We start from the raw sequence: 19167 nt of genomic DNA on the forward strand, positions 1-19167 counted from the left end.
AATGAGAGAAAAAGAGCAATTTTCCTGTTAAAAATGTATGTTTGTTTGTTTGTTTTAAATTCCAGTTCAGGCTACTGGTTCTTTCTCAGCCTTCCTCTGCTGGGATAGAGGCCTTTGGTAGTTTTTCATCTTCAAGATAAATGTATATTAATCAGTCTTGTTAATGTAATGCAATATGAGCTCTTGCACAACTCTTTCTCCTCTGCTGAATCATCTGCGGTTCTGTGCCTTACCCAGTATTTCGACATCCTTTCTGAAATGCAGGCACTCCTCCTTACCTAAATAAGGCTACACAACAATGAATTTTTTCCCTACTGTTCACTTTTCTCCTATTTATGCAAGAAACATTTTAGTATCTTGGCTCACTAGAGGAACATTCGCCCGGTTCTAACCTTTAATCCTATGTAGAACACTCTCCATATTCATAGAATTAGCCATTTTAGAGGTCTTTCAAGTTCTGTGCTCCCACATACACAACCTGGCATTTAGTTGTATTGAAATGATACAAATCACTCATTACCAAATTAAAATAGCAAAAAAAGCTAATCAGTCTTTGGAGTAAATGCCATTTTTTGTTTTGTACCCAAAAAACTGTAGAAGAAAAATGACTAATATGGGTCTCAGAACCTTCTTCAGGAAACTCTCTTGTAAATGCTGAAAATTCTTTACCGACATCTTAAAGGGTAGTTCTTAGCGGCAGAACACTCTTGGCTTTTTAAAGCAATTCTTAGCTTGAAGGTTCACATTTGTTTTGGCAACATAAAGCAACATTACACCTGATAAGATGACATCACACAGAAAAAAAACAGGTACAATACTTTGCAGTTCCTGTCTTTGGACAAATATTCAAGCTTCCAAATACAATGGACCTACAGATCAGCAGTACTGTAATTGCCCCCCACCTCATAAATAGGAAAGTTTGTAGCCTAGTGACAAATTAAGAATAAAGCTCAAGCTGCACTTTGATATTGACACACTGGCAGGTATATCAGGAATGTTGCCATTTTATTCTGTTCAGTCTTTCAAGTAGTAAGGAATATTGTTAAGGAAGACAAGGAATCAAACATTTACATCCTTCTTACACCAGTATTTCCTCCCAGTCTTACAAACCTGACTGTCAAAGCCCACCGGCTTTATCCAGACACACTTCACAGCCTTCAAGTTAGGAAAATGTAATTTCATAGGCAATTCTTTAGCTTGGAAGAGTTGAAAATAAACAGAAACTCATTTATTTCTATAGGTTCAAGAGACCTTTTAGCTAGCTTCTCATAGCTGAATTTAAGTAGGCAGATTCTGCTGAATAAGTGGCTAATACTTCATTACGTAGCAATTTTCAGAAGCAGCCTTCCAGAACCTGTGATAACTTCAATATCTTATCTTCAAACCAGTAGCATGTTACTTCACATACCAACTCCCTTTAATTAGCTAGGCTTGTCCAAAAAAGTACTAGTCAACTAACAAAGCGTGACGCTAAATGATAGATAGCATTATTTAATAACCTTCCTCAACCCTCCAAATAGCATTGGCACTCAAGTTGTTCAGGAATCAGTCTCTGAATTAGTTCAGCATTTTCAGCTAAACTAATTAGTGCAACATACTTTAAAACAGCCTCTTTTAAGTTGTAGTAGTAGTTGAGCATCTAGGTACAGACTGTCAGCCACCCACACTAAAGTCTGTGATGAATTTGAGCTCAAAAATGCATATATAAAAAAAGCCACGCTACAGGACCATAAGGGTCAGTAAGACTGTCACAAAAAGGATCTGCAATTGACTTAAGGGAATTTATCCTCCCACATTGCTTTAGTTGGTGCTATAAAACCAATTCTTTCTCCAAACCTTGACAGTGCAAAACCATCTTTTACGTATCTCCCTCTGCCAAACACTGAACAAGTATCTCCATGGCCACTACCACATCTAAAAGAAACTGTCTGCTTTCACACACTAAATTATTTTCAATGGGGAAGGAAGTGCTGGTAGCCTTTAGGCATATACGTCAGAAAGATATTCTGCTTCTGCCACATTTAACAAGGTCAGAAAGGTACAGTAGGAAACAGAGGCACTGAAATCCCTTTTCCAACACCAATCTGCTCTCAGTCTACAAGGTGGACAAGATTTGCTGATGCTGCAGTAAAAGCATGAACATCCCACAATTACAAACTGGGCTGAAGCCATGTCGTAATCCTTTTCATGATTTCATCTGTTTTCTAGAATTGCAATGTCCTCATGTCTGGTATAAAGATAATCATCATATAGCCAGAGTTATATTTACCATGTAGCAACTAGGCACCTGTTCTTCCAATCCAATTTCAGTTACAGTACAGCAGCAACAACTGCTGTAGCAAAAGTTGACACTGATTTGTTGGTACACAACCATGATATTGTTTAAAGCTGCAGAGGCACAGATTAAGGAAGATACTAGATGCCTTTTACTATGGGTTTCCTCTGTATGTTCATATAAACTGGGAGGAAGGCAACAAGAAGATGACACTTGATAGTTTAGTATTTCCCTCCTGCCCAAACATTCAAAATAAGTGTAGATGTTGCTGATTCTTGCAGATGACTTCTTAACAGGTTACTTTTTCCCACCATATTAAATCAGGCAGGTTTGTCCCAAGTGGGTTAGAATCAAGCAAAGGAAAGCCCTTTTCAAGTAGTTATTTGGTCAAGGGGACAGTCACTTTAATACATACTTTCTATACATGGTCTTTTTCAAAGAAAATTTCCAGTTACATCCTGAAGTGCCTAAGCACCAAAACAGTAATAATTTAAACCATTTTTAAAAGCTGCTTCTCACATATGAGAAGGTCAGTCAAGCAATTCAGATCTTGAGCTAGATCCTTCCATAATCATTAATTTCATATGTGGTTTATAATATGCTCCAAAGAAAGCTGAAGACTAGTATACACTGACTCGGATGTGAAGGTAAGATGAAGTCATAAGCATATTCCTGATATATTAGTCATCATGTACTTTTTATGTCAGTCTTATCAAGAGCCATCTCTCAACTGAAACAGCAATGTAATTTGGCATGTTAGGAATGGCTCATGTACAATGTTATGACATTAACTGCTGATTTTCTCAAGCCTTCTGTCACTGGATGCCAGAAAACAGCCAGGAGCTGCTCTCCCAGATGACTGTTCCAGCCTAGCAATGTCCCATTCCTAAAACTAGAATGCCAGCTAATACCTCAACTTCAGCAGACCCGTAGTTCATTCTCTAAGCCATAGATTTTTGCTTTTAAGTTTTTTAGTTCTCCTTGAATTTTACGGGTTAGTCTGTTTCCTTGGCGGACCTCATGAAGGATTGCAAGATCCTGGTCTGGTCCAATAGTCAGAGTCACCTAAAAAGGAAGAGAAAAACAGATCAAGGAAAACAGATTTGTATAAAGTACAATTTAGAGAATATTATGATGAGAATATGAGCGAGAGATCTCTGAAGGAGACCCTTTGTAGCTAGCAAGGAGGATGCTTAAGCTAATGTCACTAGACTAATGCATATCACCAGTAGAAAGGCGCTCCAGAACCAAAAATTAAAGAACAAACTTCCATACATTATGGTGTTACATTACTGATGGGGAAGAAATGTGGACAGAATACAGTTAAGTCTAACATAACCTGTTGACTGCATTCTACTACCTGTATTATTTTGAAATGCACAAAAAGAGGCAAGATAAAATATTAATCAACTAACTTTTATCTAGTTCTAAGTACTTCTCCTGATATGATGACATTTTGTCATCTTTTGCTACTAGAACTAGAGGAGGTCTAACTGCTGTGGCCAACCTGCTGCCTTCTGAACTGTGTATGATTGAAGAGCAGTTCAAGTACAACGCCTTGTGTCAGGCCACACCACGTGGTCCATGCTGAGCTGAACAAAGGCTGCTAGACAATCAGAACTCCTGATGGCAAGCTAGCCAAGGCTGCCATTTCCTGTCACCCTAGAACTGGAAAGCATGCCAGCCCAGCCACTTCAATGGCAGAACAGCACAGCCTTGGCGGCCCTCTTTTCTCTCAACCCTTTAAGGCAGGAGTGTCAAACTCATTTTCTTTGGAGGCAACATCAGCCTCACAGTTGCCTTCAAAGGGCCGAATGCCAATTTAGGACTGTATAGATGTAACTAGTCCTGCATTTATACAGTCTTAAAATGACATTTGGCCATTTGAAGGCAACCGTGAGGCTGATGAGGTCCCCAGTGAAAATGAGTTTGACACTCCTGCTTTAGGGTGTTGCATTGTCCTCATGTAGTTTTTGGTCAAATATTTTCATATGCAAATTTGGAAATTTAGTCATATGCAGTCATTTTGGTCTGAAGTGATGAGAATGATTTAAAGATCACTGCAGACTTCTAGCAAGTATTTTGTTCCTCTGCCCTCTTGTGGTTAAAAGTATGAAGAAATTAGGAATACAATTAAGAGGACAACCACAGTTACAAAGCATACACATCTACACTGAAGGTATCATAGGTATTTTTTCCCCAATTCACATATGCTGTTTAATCCTTAAAGTTTAAAAACCCACAGCCAATCAAACAAAATCCCAGAAGACATCAAAGCCTTTAGTGAAGGCAAATGCATTAGTAAACCAAACTGTGTGCCCAAAGTACAAAAACCAAGTGAATCGGTGGCTCCCGAGAATCAGCTGGGTAAAAGCTATACCTAGATGATCCTCTCTAGCATATCTTAGATAAATATCCTAAACTCCAGGCAACATCAAGGCTATGGCTTCCATTCTAAGTTGTTCTGATGTTCATCTACATATGTAGAAGCTACATCTTACTATAGAGTACACAGTTTCAGCATCCAGCCACTGTTTCCACAGTGATTTTTGCAGAGTTACAAACAAAAAATTCACAAAGGAATAAATAACATTCACAATACTTAAGTCAACAATCTACCTCTTACTAGAACAAAACCAAACACTATTGTCCCCAGAAAGAAAAACAATCATCATTTTCTTTGTGGAATATACTTTTAAACATACTGCTGTCTTGCAATTTTGAGACAGCTAAGTGAGCTACGGGTATCATGTAAGAACTTTCAGAGCTGCAACAAAAAGATACAGTTAATGTATAATTGGGACAGTTCCTGGCAAGCTTGATGCCTGACTGATTAACTAAGAGAAATCTTTTTTGCTTGATAATAAACAGAAGAAATCAAATTTATTAAATATTAGTATCTAAAGGAGCACTTAAGAAATAAATTATTTTGTTAACTCTAGGGAAATAGTGCATTTAAATACTGAGAATACACCTCTATAGGGTAAGCCTATAACAGTGTGCCTCAGAAATGCTTAGCTATTACCTTAAAAAGCTGCACCTCTACATCTTTCAACTTCTGTCGAAGATCTTTAATGTCATTCTTGAATCCTTCTACTTCCATATTACGACGTTTTTGCAAGGCCTCATATCGCTGAGTCATCAGCTTCAGGCGCTTCCCCGTCTTTTCTGCGCGTTCCTATAGAGATGAAGACTCAATAGGGTACACAAAATAAGGGCTGCAAGATCACTGCCTAGCTAGCAGATGATTACATACTAATTACCTTAAAGAGTTCTTTGCCGACATCTCCCTCCTCACGAACCTTAGCCAACTCGCATTCCAAGGTGACACACTGCTCTCTATACATGTTGGATAGGCGCTTTTCCTGCATTAGCTGTTCTTGCAATGACTAGGACATAGAAGGAACAGATCAACTCAAAAGTCAGTTCTCACAAAATCTCCCTGGTCTGGTCTGGAAAAGCAAGTGCGATAGACTGACAATATGACAGGCAAATAAAAATTAACAACTGGAGCTACAGCTAATGAAATAACTAGGTAAAGACAAAATTTTAACACCACTTCCATTACCAAAACCTTTTAATTAGCTTATAAACTCTGCATGACAGCTCATCATCACTTAAAGAACTCTCTCATCTTCCCCTTAAAAATAGTATTCAACTAATGTTGAAATTTCCCTTATCCACAGCAGCTTGTCCAGTACTGCATTTCAGAAGCACCTACATCCAGTGGTAGATGAAAACAATTCCCTATTGCCTGCTTACTTCCTAGTTCCTTGTTACCTGTTAACCCATTTCAGAAAAATCCTGACTGCTGTAGAAGAGCACAGGACACCAACTGAAAAGACTTTGTTCTCCCCTGTCAGCAGCAAGGCAGGTATAGACACTGCTTGCTAAGTGCATTAGTTGCGAGCAGTTACGCTAAAAGGAAGGCATGTGCAACAAGCAGGTTAAGAACTGTTGGTCCATACCTCACACAGCTTGCAGAAGTAAGGATTTGTTATGGGTATAAAAGAAACAGACAGTGAAATGCTCTCATAAGTCCTAACTATACCTTTCATCTGAAATTTGCAAGCAATGCTGATTTTGAGGCAGGAGAGCTTTCTTACATCAGTAAGAAATCTTACGACAATACAACTTATGGCAAGCCAGTACAGCTCTGAAACAGCTGCTACCTACTGCCTGTCTTGGCAAAATCCAGATTGCAATTTTCTAGTCAAAGACTGTTAAAGAGCATCTACCTAGGACAAAAAAAATTACCTTTATTTCTCTGCTGTGGGGTTTCCAAACTCCATCATCTGCTCGAAGCATCTTCTTGGTATCTCTCTGCTTCTTCTCTCTTCCTGACTCCCTGCTGATAATAAGTTGATCTGGATCTTTGTCAAGTCTCCTCAGCAGGCTGTCCTTTTCTGCCATCCATGCTTTCTCCTTGGCTCGGACATCAAACTTCAGATGGAGAAAGTCACGGGTACTCTCATATAAGAGATTTTGGGTCTTATGGAGTCTGTAAAAAGGAATGCCAGTGGAGTTAACTGACTTCTTTCCTAGTGCCTAACTTAATTTCCTCAGTCATCACTGCTAGTTGGAAGAAACATAGAAGAAAAAGGTGCTTTCCTAACAATCTAGCTCTTCCCATCTAATGAATGAGGTGATATTCTTCCAATGTGAAACAGGTTTTATATGTAGATTACTCCTTTCATTTCCTTTCACATACAACCAAACAGATGGCTGCATAATTTGTTTTTCTGCCTGCTGCAGCAAGCAACATATTAAAAGCCAAAATATTTCTATTTTCCCCTCTCTTCTCATCTCATGACTACACCATTGCCATTCTCTCACACTCACTTATCCATTATAGTTTTGATCTTGTCTTGGTCCCTCTGATGCTGGACCTGGGCTTCCTCCATGTGAATCCGTCTATCCTCTAGTAGCGCCTCAACCTGTTCTTTGGATAATCGTGTCTGTTCTTCTAGCTGAGCTTGCAGGGCCTCCACCTGAATAGGCATACAAAGGTGTTACTGAATAAGACCTCAGAGCAGCTCTGCTCCTGTCCTTGCAAGTTCCTTTTAAACTCCAGGATTCAGATCAAAGAATCTACTCAAGAATACCTTTGAGAGTTCTAAGTTCTTAAATTTTTATTTTTGTTGTAAGTATTTCAAATTACTACATTTTAAGAAGAAATCATGCTATAAGCAAGACCAACGTATTATATGCAGCAAGAAAAGCCAGAAGATATTGGAAAGATTTAAACTGCACAAAGGATCTGACAGATCCTGTGGAATATACAGAGACATTTCTGTATCTACGTTACCGTCTTTCAATAAAATGGTGATACAAAAATACCCAAATTCAAGGAAGGCAGCAAGTTCACATACCTTGAACAAAAGAAATTATTCAACCAGAATAAATCATTACATGTAAACAAGATGATGAATGAAAGAGAGGAATGCAAAGAATTTTGATCTAGGGCACACAGTCAGGGAGATATAAATTGAAACAGTTTATTGAAAACTATGCATCTGGCCTATGTGTAAGAAACTATCTGAAAAAACTTGGCATGAATTTAGATTACTTATTTTTATGACAGTGTTTTATGATATTTTTGCTCCAGAACAAACGTTGTTAGACAGCTAACTGGCCACTATGTCAGTCACCACTTAAACAAATAAATAAAATGAAATAAAATATAATAATAAAAAAATCCATCTCCTTTACAAGTTCGCTCTTTAATTTGCTTTTCTTGACTCATGCTTCTTCATGCTTTACATACAGCTTCTCCTATCTTTCCCAGTTCATGATTCTGCACAATATCTTTCAATGCTTCCTCATGCTTTAACAAAGCTTCTTGTATCGTCCCAAATTCACAATTCTGCATATTATCTTTCATTCTGTCACGCTCTCTACACCCCATCTTTCACTGAAGTTTAGCAAAAGGAACATTTTATTGTACTAGTGCATCTTATCGGGGCTGCCTAATTCTGTCTCAGATGCATTGCTTTGTTAGACTTCTATAAAATACCCAGTCCCACAGATCTTCGGTAGGTTTTATGTAAATTGGTAGCCACAATCAAATTATGGTTGATACCACCCATTACACAATCTATATTTAATGACAACACATTGAAGTTGACATTACTGGAATATCTGCTTATGTAAAGCTTCCAGAATCAGACTGAAATTCTTAAATGTAAGCCTACATTCAACACAAAAATACCAGCTAAGTAAGCTGAAAGAAAGTGGAAATCCATGGTAAGATGTGGGAACTTATACCATTGATATGACTACATCTTATGTAAGCAGGCAGCATGTTTGTCTATCATAATTTCCTGCACAGCCAGGAATTATGTCCATCACTTCGCAAATGTTTTTACCTGAAGTAGAAGTGCTTGATTATCTCTCTGGTATCTCTCAGGACATTCTGGTTTCTCTCCTTTTGCTGCTGATTTTGAAGTTCTCCTCTTGGTGCCTATTGCAGAAATTTAACAGAAAGAGAAAAAGGTCTTCCAGTCCATCTGCAGTACCTTTCCAAGCATGAAATATCCTATATTTTAGCAGGCCTACAAGAAAGGGAAAAAGCTTGCCACGGCTACAGTCACAAGGACTTCTAGGAGGGCTAGCTAGAAGAAAAGAATTTCAGATCTTATTGTGATTACAGACCTTTATCCCACAGTAAGACATCACAATATTTAAGCAACCTACTTATTTTCTTGGCATGTACAGAAAGCAAACTTAACAAATTTTCTTAAATAAATGATGAATAGGCAAATGATACAGCTGCAAAAGCATCAAGCCTTGAATGAGTTTTGAGCTTGTTATCTAATTTCAGTCAATTTGGAAAAGGCAGTTCTTTGTCAAAAGAGAAGATCAGTAAGCAAGAGTGCAGACTCACACTAGTCTCTGCGCTAAAGGCAGACAGAACCCCCCACCTGGGACTGGCTGTGTCTCAGGCTGCCTGTCCAGCAGGTACCAGCACAGTTCCAGAGCAGCCATTTCACGGTCATACCAGCCTCTTCCTTAGCTGAACAGATCTCAGACATGAGACCCAGCCCACATTATATTAAAATATTTTTAATTAAGCCAAGAGTACTACATGTATATGTATGTACACATGGATACATTTAGAGTACTTTTAATGGAAGTATATCAAAGTATTCACAGTAAGGAATTATTTTGGTATACCAGACACAAACACAGAGAAGGAAGTATCAGTAGCTGAGCTGCTGTTAATCAGTTTGGTGTAGTACCTGTTCCAGCAGTATCATTCTGTTCATGTGGATCTCCAGATTTAGTTGGCCTTTGCAGAACAGTAACCTATAGAAACAAGATTAGATAGCTCAGCTGAACATCTGACTTCTCCAAAGGTGTAAGAGTCAAGAAAAAATTTTAAAGAGTGAAATGAGATATCCAGAAGAACAGCATTACCTTACTTCTACCCCAAGACAAGGAAGACATTCACAAGTGTAATGTCCACGTGGAAAAGTTTCCTTTATCATGGCTGAGTTTTACCACTTCTGCCTCTATATTTTGTTCACTGAAACAACTGGAAAGTAATCCTGCCTTTGCTGGCTTCTTTAGGATGAAAATCGGCACTCTCAGCAGAAAAAGGAGCATTTTAGGGACAGAGAGGAAAAGAGGGAAGGTGAAGATGAAGAGTATGTTATTTCCTTCCTTCCAAGCATGAAGCTTGATTTATCAGCACATTCACTCAAGCTACTGAACAAGCATGGGACAAAAGCTAACTGATACAACAATTGAAACAACTCAACAGTTGAACCCACTTAATAACAAAAACTGGAGGCCATGAGGGAGCGGGTTATAACCCCAGTGCTTATCTTGAGGTAGATACTATATAATAGGCCTAACTTTAGAGCTACTCTATGTAAGGCAATTTTAAAGCTTCTGTGAAATTTTTCCACTGCTTGAGCAGCGCAGAGCGACCACAAACAATGCAGCAGATTTCAGCCTTTTTCTGCACCTTATTCCAAGATAAATCCTATACCCCATCATAGTCCCTGTATATCCAAATAATTCATGATTTTAAGTTGGTTCAACTACACTGCCCTTCTTATGTGCTGCCAATTGATCAATTTGACTTGATGTCTGAAGTATGTGATACAATATTGCCTAGAGGGCATGGCTCTTCTACAGTCTCCTGCCCAGGAAACCGCTGCAGCAATCTCAACACTGCTTTACTGCTCACCAAGGCCCTAATTAGGACTTTACCTAAGCACTCTGAGATAGCTGATCTTCAAACACAAACACCACACCTGCTGATTTTCTGCACTTCCTTTTTTTCTTCTTCTCTTTGCAGTCTCTCCAGCTTCTCAATGACCATTTCTCAGATAGCTTCAGACTCCTATCTGACATTTAGGAGGCTGATCTGGAGGTATGATTTGAAGGTAGAAGGGGACTGATGCTAAGAGGACCTACTTCCAGTGTGCTTCTTCCTATTTATCTGTCAGCAGCCACACTAAAGCCTGATGTTGCTACACAGATAAAGACCTCTCCTTCTTTGGGCTCATTTTTAGCAACTTTTGACAGATTTGGTCTGTGGTCAGCCTCTGGGGTACAGCTCTTCATGTTACAATCAAAAGCAGAGTTCTACAGAAAAATGGAACTTGCCTTATGTGGAGGCTCCTTGTGAAAATACGTAACTTCTCCTGTGTCTGTTCCCACTAAAGCCAGGAGGTGTTGAATTTTTTTTCTATCTTCCAGTTCCCTGGAATTCAAAGGAAAGTGGTCAGCACATTGCTATTTTTAAGTACCTCAAGACATTGTGATACATTATCCTTCTAGTTTACTTGCTAATGCTTACAAGTTTTCCAAACTGTTGCCGTTATTGAGAATGCTGCTTTAAAAACAAAGTCTCAGAGACATTACTGATGTTGCCGAAGTCATAAGACCACCAGTTCCACGGGCATGAGGGAGCATTCCTTTTTTCAAATACAACAATGCTTCATTCAACAGATTTTTAAAGCAAACTACATTAAAGGGTGTACCAGACTTTTCACCACACTCCTGAGAAGTGCCTAAGCACACCAACACATGTTTTGACTTAAGTTCTTAAAATTTTAAAAGACATCTTGAAATTATCACACACAAAATGTTCTAAAGAAGGTTGGGAACTCCATTGCTCCTGGTAGCTGCTCTGGTACAACAGGTTATATACCAGTTCACTAATCAAATGGCATTAAAAAGGAGTTGCTGTCAACATGATCCCATAGAGTCAGGGGAAATTACAGGGTGTTTCAAAAAGATGGATCCAATTTGAAATCCTTTATCTCTGCAACCACAAACCACCTATGAATGAAACTCAACCACTTGAAAGGGTGGGGCATAGTTTCAAACGATTACCACTAGATGCCTCTCCAAGCACACAAACAGCCCCCAGCCTCAGCCATTTGCAAGATGGCGACCCTGCAACTGCTTTGGAATTGGGTCCATCTTTTTGAAACACTGCGATTTACTTTGGTCTGTATTTTCTATTTGAGCTTAGGTATTTTTAGGGCTGTAGGAGGAAGTTTTGCTAGGTAGGTACAAGGTCTGGTTAAATGAGAACCTCCACATTCAAATTGGCAATTCACAATTCAGATCTAAATGTATTTTCAACTTCTGCTCTTTCTTCTACTACTAGAATAGGAGGAATAATAAGTGGAAATATATTTAGCAGCCCAACAGATTGTACTGGTATGATTTCATAAGAGCCCTCCCTGGGAAGCGTGACATAATTGCTTCTCTGAAGACTCCAGATCTGGATGAGAATCAGAAGATAATGCATGCAAGCGCTATTGCCAGTGACCCAGCCCACCAACTAGACAGCACACCTGATTTTCAGCCGGTCATTCTCAGAGTAAAGACGAAGAACATGTTCCCTCTCCTGGAAGAGGTAGACTTGCATATCACTCAAAGCCTTTTGCAACTCTGCAATCTCCTCTTCTCGCTGACGTACTTCCCACTGCAATTTGTGCTAGGTAGAGAGAATGAGGTACTTGAAATGATACAGAGCACTGGGCAACACTTACAAACTTCAAACTGCTTGTGCCATGAGCCTGTAACTGGTATAGAACTGCCAGTTCAAGCAAATCATTATATTTTAGTCTCTCACAAAATTTGACCAGATGAGGGCAGTATTGGAGAAAATATTTAAAAATGTTTCAACAGGGAGTTCAGAGCCCTGAGAATCATTGTCACTACACAACAGTCAAATAAGGCCTAAGCTGGGGTCTCCTGTTTCCAGTGGTTGTACTTCTGCACTGGCCGTCAGACTGGCACAGGTATGGGGAGACTGACATCAACAAAAACCCAGCAAAGTCTCTGTCATAGCACTTACCCTTGAAATAAATTACTGAAGAATAAACATTAAAATATTTGTACAGTTTAGTAGTGAGAAATTTGGCTAGTTACTAAGTTTCATCAATGACTTTCTGCCTGGTGTGGAAAGCAAACAAACTCTGCATAAAACCACTCCTGTAAGAGAGAAGGTACTATTTTGGAACGTTCCCCCTCTTCTTCTCCTTATAATGAAAGTAACTTTTATGCCACAAATTTCCTGAGAGCTTTCAGGCTGCTTCAAGCACAGCCAGTACTTAAAGAGGCCCGCCCAATCACCTCAGAGGTGATGATCCTGTTCCCAGAGGGTCATTCCCAATTGCAAAGATGACTGCTAGACAGGTGGATGCTGTAATGCATATCAGCACTGAAGTTACAGATATTTGGTAAGATTTTTTTTTTTCCTCTTTAAAGGCAAAAATGGGTTTTGAAGTTTCTTTTAAAAGCATATTTATTTGTTGTGTATGACCATTGCTTAATAGCCTCTGGCTAAGCTTATGAATTCCACTGCAGTTAATACAAATTAAACCCCTATCTCAAAGCTCATTACACTTGGACAAACGAGCGCTCATTCTTCACTATGAGAAACAAGGGAAAGAAGTTAGACAACATGAGACTTGAACATCTAAACTCACACTTTCATTTAAAAAAAACAAAGAACCCCCCCCTCCCAAATAAAACCAAGCCAGAACAAACAAACAACACAAACAACTCACTGTGAAAATATAACCAAACTACAGTAACTTAAGAAGAGAAGAATGTCCTACAAGCCTGTTTCCCTTCGCTTTGACAGAGAACAGACAGCTAGATTTTATAATAAAACCCTGAAATCTACCTATTTCTTTTTAGCTCAGTTCTACCAAATCACCATTAAATCCTAAGACCATCTGTACTCAGTTTTGAACTGAAGAAAAATATTAAAATAAAGTTTGTGTAAGGATATGTAGCCTGTCATAATGCAAAAGCTCTTTTCCTAACCTGCTCATCATAAGTTTCTTTGTATCTCTCCAGCCTTTTCATCAAATCTTCATGTTCCGCATCAAACTCAGCAATCTTCTTGCGGTAGTATTCCAGCAGCTCCCGGGAGGGACGCAGAACGGCCAAGCGCTCATTGATTGAAGGGAGAGGAGTAAAGTCCTCCTGACTTGGAGAATGAGAACTAGTATATGTGGATGAGACACGGGGAGTTGCCAGCCTGGACAGAAACATTTCTAATGACATGTAAGCTTCAGGCAGTAAAATGAAAAAACTTCTAAAATACTTTAAAATAAATTTTCAATTTTAACAGCTTCATTTTTAAACACAGATTAGCTTGTCTGTGCTCTGGGTGTTAATAGATCACAGTATTTAGAAGGATCAAAAGCTTTGATGTAGAACAGCTTACAAATTTAGTATACTGCGGAGATAGGGCTAACCGACAGAAAAGGAATAAAGAAAAATGTTGTGGAAAGAAAGTCTCATAGGTTATTTGGGGAGGGTGCATGTGAAAGGAAGAGGAGGAAAGAAAAGAAGAATAGAAGAAAGAGGACAAATAGTCTATTGTTGTACAATTAGAAGCAGCAGCCATTGCAGGAAGACATCATCTGCAACAGAATCGCTATCTGATATCCAGAAAGAAAAACACTATCTAAAAAAAGACTGTTGAATAAAGACAGTAATTCAGGTTAGCTGATGCACCAGCAACCATAGTTTGAAGTGTAGCTCTAGCAACTGACATGCTTCCTTCTCTTCTGATCTACTTAATGTTCTTATCCCCAAAGCTTGTCCACCCTTGATAGTGAAACGGATGCTTTGAAGTTCTTGAATTTCACATTAAAGCACTAGATGGAAAGTATGTCACTATTACATAAATCAAAACAAGGACACGTATATGTAATCACATATCTGATTTTTAAGCAATGTTTACTGTGTTTAAACATTAGTCTGCTCAAGGAAATAGCAAATTTGCAAATAGAGCTGGCCACAGAATTCAAAATTATCTTGGAAAGCGTTTGTTACTTATGTTGACCTGATGAACTTTTTTTTTTTTTTAATTATACAGAATTAAAGCTAAGAAGCCTCTTCACTAAAGATCTGCTTAACTTAACAGAAGCACAGTCTAGAATCTGATTCTGGAGCCAGTGCCAGAACTTTAATGATGAAGTGATTCCACAGGTGACACTGAGGAAGCGGAGACTTTTATGGACCAGCTCACCAAAGTTGCTTAGATCAGAAACCCAATGTGATACATCTGTGAAAGCATGCCAAGCTCCTCAACCCCGGCACTGTAGGAAAGTATTAAATATGCAATAATATGATGATTTATGTAGGAACTTTCCCACCAGCAGTGCCCAGGAATGCCTTAAACACCACCCTTGGAAGAAATGAGTAACAGCAAGAGAGGAAAACAGGTAACAGGCACAATGTGAATACTTTATTACTGGACTAAAAAACAGTAGAAATGGAAAGGCATAAGGAGAAGGAAGCACAGCAGCTACACGAGCGAACAAAGCGGTGCCTCACGTCAAGCCTGGCTACCGGACAGAAAGGGAAGAGCGCCGGGGCCAGGGCCCGAGGAGCAGTGTCGGCCGGGGTGACCACGGCAGCAGCCCCCACACTACCTTCTGGAGCGCGGGGAGGAGCCCGCGGCGCAGTCCGTCACGCTCATGGCCGCCCCTACGGAAGGGCCGGGGACAGAAGCTTCGAGCCGGGGCTCAGCCGGGCCACTGCGGGCCGGGGCACCCCGGGCGGCGTTGGGGGTGCCCGGTGGAAAAGCGAGCTAGGGCGCCTTACAGGCCCGGCTGGGAACAGCCCCTGCCAAATAAGCCGGGGACAAGCTCCCAAGATAGCGCGGGAGGAGGCCGGCACCACCCGCACACAGCCACCGCCGCCCCACGGCCCCCTAACGCGGGTAAGCCCCCAACGGCAAAACAACCGCCGCAACCGACCCTCCACAACTTGAACGCCGAGACAACCTGACGCCTCCGCCAATCACGGGCGGCCTTCCACGCGGCGCTCACCGTCTCTACCAATCAGCGCTCGCGACACGGACGCCAGGGACTCCGCGCCTGCGCGTCTGGGAGTTGTAGTCCTCCGGTGGTCGGCGGGGGGCGGGTGTTGCGCACCTGGGGGGCGGGGCGGCACATGCGCCGGTGGTGGCGCTGCGCGTCGGGCTACCGGCCATGGCGGTGGGGGTTGGGGAGGTATTTTGGGGAGGAAACGTGGGGCCTTGCGTAGTCACCCTGTTTTTATGATGGCAGCGCTTAAAACTCCGGGCATGATAAATGCAGTGCGCAGTGGGAACTCATTTCATCAACAGTGGCAAAAAACCCTCCACAACAACATTGCGTTTGCCTTTAAAAATGAAGTGAGCGGTTCCTGGTGGCGGTGCAGCAGCCACAGGTTCACGGGCTGGGTGGACATCCATCCACATGCGTGTTATAGATCATCCACGTCCTTTTTACCCTCTTCATCCCCCCTATATCTTCCCAAACCTAGCAGTGCTTAGTGTTCTCACAATTTATGCAATAGAATATTTCCTGATTTAGTTGCTAAGTGCGATGGAGGATTAAAAAAACCCCCTTGCATGCTAACAAGGAATCTTTTTTCCTAACCTTTTCTTTAAAGAAACAGACTTTCTGTGTTACAAAACCAAATCTAGACTTGCCCACAAAACTCTGAAGTTATTCTTCACATCAATTTCCTCAATAAACAGAGAAAAGAGGAGGGTATCTCATTTTCTGGGCAAAGTCCAGCACAAAGGCTGCTATTATCCTCGGTTAGACGAGCTGCTCTCTCCTCATAAAGCGGTTGAATATATTGTACAAGGGGCTGAAGTCTCAGGGAAGCGATAAACACTTCCAGATGACCAAGAAGAATAAGGATTGAGACAGGGTCCACAGGTTGCAGCGTGGCCCAGTGTTCCAGAGCTCAAAAGCCCCCAAACCAGAGGAGGCAATGGAGAAAAGCATAAAATTCTGTTGCAAAAAGGGTATCTTGCAGAACTGATAAAATGAAAAAATGCCCCCTCACAGGTTATTTGTGATTTTCAGCTTTTTTACTCTTGTTGGGAAAACCTTCACCCCTCCCAGCAGCACCTTCCAGAGCCCTTCACTGCACAAACATCAACATAAAACTGAAACATCCTTGAACAGTCTGGAAGGAAATCAGCAAAAGACTGGTTTTAAAAACAACACCTTTGCATGGATTAGGTGCTTTCTAGCACAGATTTTTCCCCCTCTTGTATTCCTGGCTAAATCACAGTTTATCTTGGTAACTAAGTTATGTTGGTGTTTCTGCTGTTGGGAATAGAATACATATAGATATATATTTCCTCAAAAGAATGCAGTACAGTTCATCAGAAGAGAGACACAACCAAATAATAAAAGAAAATAAAAGGCAGGCGTATGTAGAAATAAAATTGCTAGATACTAGTAAGGAAACATCTGCACTCCACATGCTTTTACCGTCATAAAAGTATCAGGCACCCATGACAGGAACCCCCTGCAAAATACAAAACATTGCAATGGCACAATAACCATTGGTAATTTCACTAAAATAAGATCAGTTTGCTCTTAGCTGTAACTTTTGTCAAAATTAACCGTTTGCATTGGAGCCATTTGTTTCCCATTTGTGAAATGTGGGTGACATCTCTTCAATCTGGCAGGGAAACAGTGCAGTCCGATGTATTAGTCTCTCTGAAGCAAATCTTGTAAGCCTCATGGTAACAGGAGGAGGAAATTAACTTTTTCTGAGACTGAAATAGTACACCAGGACCAAAGCTGGAATAAACAGCAAGAATAAAGTGAGATGTGGAGTATGGTGAACGCTAAAGGCAGAGATACGGTTAAAAAAAAGACCAAATCAAATGCAGAATCACAGAATGGCTGGGGTTGGAAGGGACCTCTGGAGATCATCCAGTCCAACCCACCTGCTAAAGCAGGTTCACCCAGAGCAGATGACACAGGAATGTGTCCAGGTGGGTTTTGAATGTCTCCAGAGAAGGAGACTCCACAGCCTCTCTGAGCAGCCTGTTCCAGTGCTCTGACACTCTCAAAGTTTCTCCTCATGTTCATATGGAACCTCCCGTGCTTCAGTCTGTGCCCATTGCCCCTCATCCTATTGTTGGGCACCACTGAAAAGAGTCAAGTCCCATCCTCTTGACACCCAGCCTTGAGATATTTATAAGCATTGATAAGATCCCCTCTCAAAATCATGCAATTCTCTTTTGAAGAGTGTGTCATAACGGTAAAAGAGGTACCGAGTACTTGACTTTGCAAATAAAACATTCCACACAGGGAGGAGGAGATCAGCAGAGTATCTACATGCAACACAGAGGTTGAGGGTTGCTTGTGGAGTACTTCACACTGAAATGGAGAAATAAACAGCAGAGTTAATTATACTGTTAAGCGTTATTCCTTATTGACAGCGCTGGGGAGCTCTGGGGATCATCCTCCATAAGTACTCCCAAGACTGGATGCTCTTGCATTGCTTATATTCACATAATAATTACATATGCATTACAGTTTTTGAAAATTTTGGCATACAATACATCTATACTAAGAAATAATTGATGATGTTATAATTGTTTAGTTTCTTACTTAGATCTATTATTAGTTAATTATAAGCTAAGCACTCTGCTTCTAAACAATGTATTACTTAATCTTCTGTCTCCCTCTTGCCATGCAGGAGGATCTAAAACTTGAAAAACATCCCCTTGTTTCGCAGGTGGTCAGAAAGCATTTATCTCATGTCAATTGGTTAATGATGGGTACGTCTTTTGTAACTTAATCACAGCATACATTAATTTGGCAGCTTCTCTTCAATACAACCTCGTGGTTAATTACTAACCCGACTTCTGAGGCCTCAAGGGAGAAGCAGTGAGCGAGAGGGATGCTCTGGGCAGGAGACTGCGGAACTGCCAACACAAATGTCACGTTGACTGGCGTTAGCACCGGTTAATTCAGATCGATCTCAAAGAGCGGCCAGAGCAGCCGCCTGGCAGGCCCGCTAATGCCGACGGCGCCTTTTCTGCAAAAGCTCAAAGCAATAAAGAGAAGAAGCCGCGTAAGACGCCGGGAGACGAGTCCCGAGGGCCCGGGCGGCCCCTCCCGGGCTCCGCGGGGCGGGGCTTGCGGGAGGGGGCGGAGTCTGAGGGATGGGAGGGGCCGGAGAGGGGGCGGGGTCTGGGTGGAGGGGGCGGGGCTCCCAGCCTTCCTCCTGACGTCCGGCTCAGACAATGGGCGAAAAGGCCCTTCAGAACCGGAAGTGAATGCGCCGAGTTTCGTCGCACATTCCTCCGCGGCGGAAGTGGAGGCGGCCCCGCCCTCCTCGGCCTCCCCCCCCACCCCCTTCCGACCCCGTCCTGCCCCGGCCGCGCCGTAGGGTGTGCTGAGGTGTGGTGGTCGGAGTGGTGTCGCTATCGGAGGAGTGCTGCAGGGAGCGGCGGGCCCGGGAGGCGGCCGGTTCCTCAGCGCTGGGAGCCTCCTCGCCAGGAGAGTAGCGGAGGGACTATTTTTTGGATCGGAAGGCAACAGCGGTTTCTGTTTCCGGGGGAGGGCTCAAATCCAGACGCGTAACTTCCGGCG

General features: G+C 41.4%; 1 protein-coding gene across 1 annotated transcript; it reads right to left on the bottom strand.

Annotated features, from left to right (window-relative positions):
• Positions 1–368: 368 nt before the first annotated feature.
• CCDC77 (coiled-coil domain containing 77) lies at positions 369–15541 on the bottom strand. Its single transcript, XM_080350325.1, has 11 exons — positions 15202–15541; positions 13580–13796; positions 12097–12239; positions 10895–10991; positions 9517–9583; positions 8644–8738; positions 7118–7266; positions 6533–6776; positions 5539–5664; positions 5301–5453; positions 369–3340 (listed from the first exon to the last, which is right to left on the bottom strand). Exons 1-11 carry the CDS (start codon positions 15246–15248, stop codon positions 3194–3196), a joined length of 1485 nt encoding a protein of 494 aa, XP_080206451.1. The 5' UTR covers positions 15249–15541; the 3' UTR covers positions 369–3193.
• Between the last annotated feature and the right edge of the window lie 3626 nt (positions 15542–19167).

Source organism: Nesoenas mayeri (assembly GCF_963082525.1).
Source record: "Nesoenas mayeri genome assembly, chromosome: 1".
NCBI classification, from domain to species: Eukaryota; Metazoa; Chordata; class Aves; order Columbiformes; family Columbidae; genus Nesoenas; species Nesoenas mayeri.

Bases quoted from the DNA above. Each gene is read 5' to 3' on its own strand.
- CCDC77 (XM_080350325.1), bottom strand. From the start codon at position 15,248: ATGAGCGTGACGGACTGCGCCGCGGGCTCCTCCCCGCGCTCCAGAAG. The intron at 13,797-15,201 runs GTAGTGTGGGGG...GTTTCTGTCCAG, and splicing joins TCCTCCCCGCGCTCCAGAAG to GCTGGCAACTCCCCGTGTCT. The intron at 10,992-12,096 runs GTGTGCTGTCTA...TTTGAATTCCAG, and splicing joins AATGACCGGCTGAAAATCAG to GGAACTGGAAGATAGAAAAA.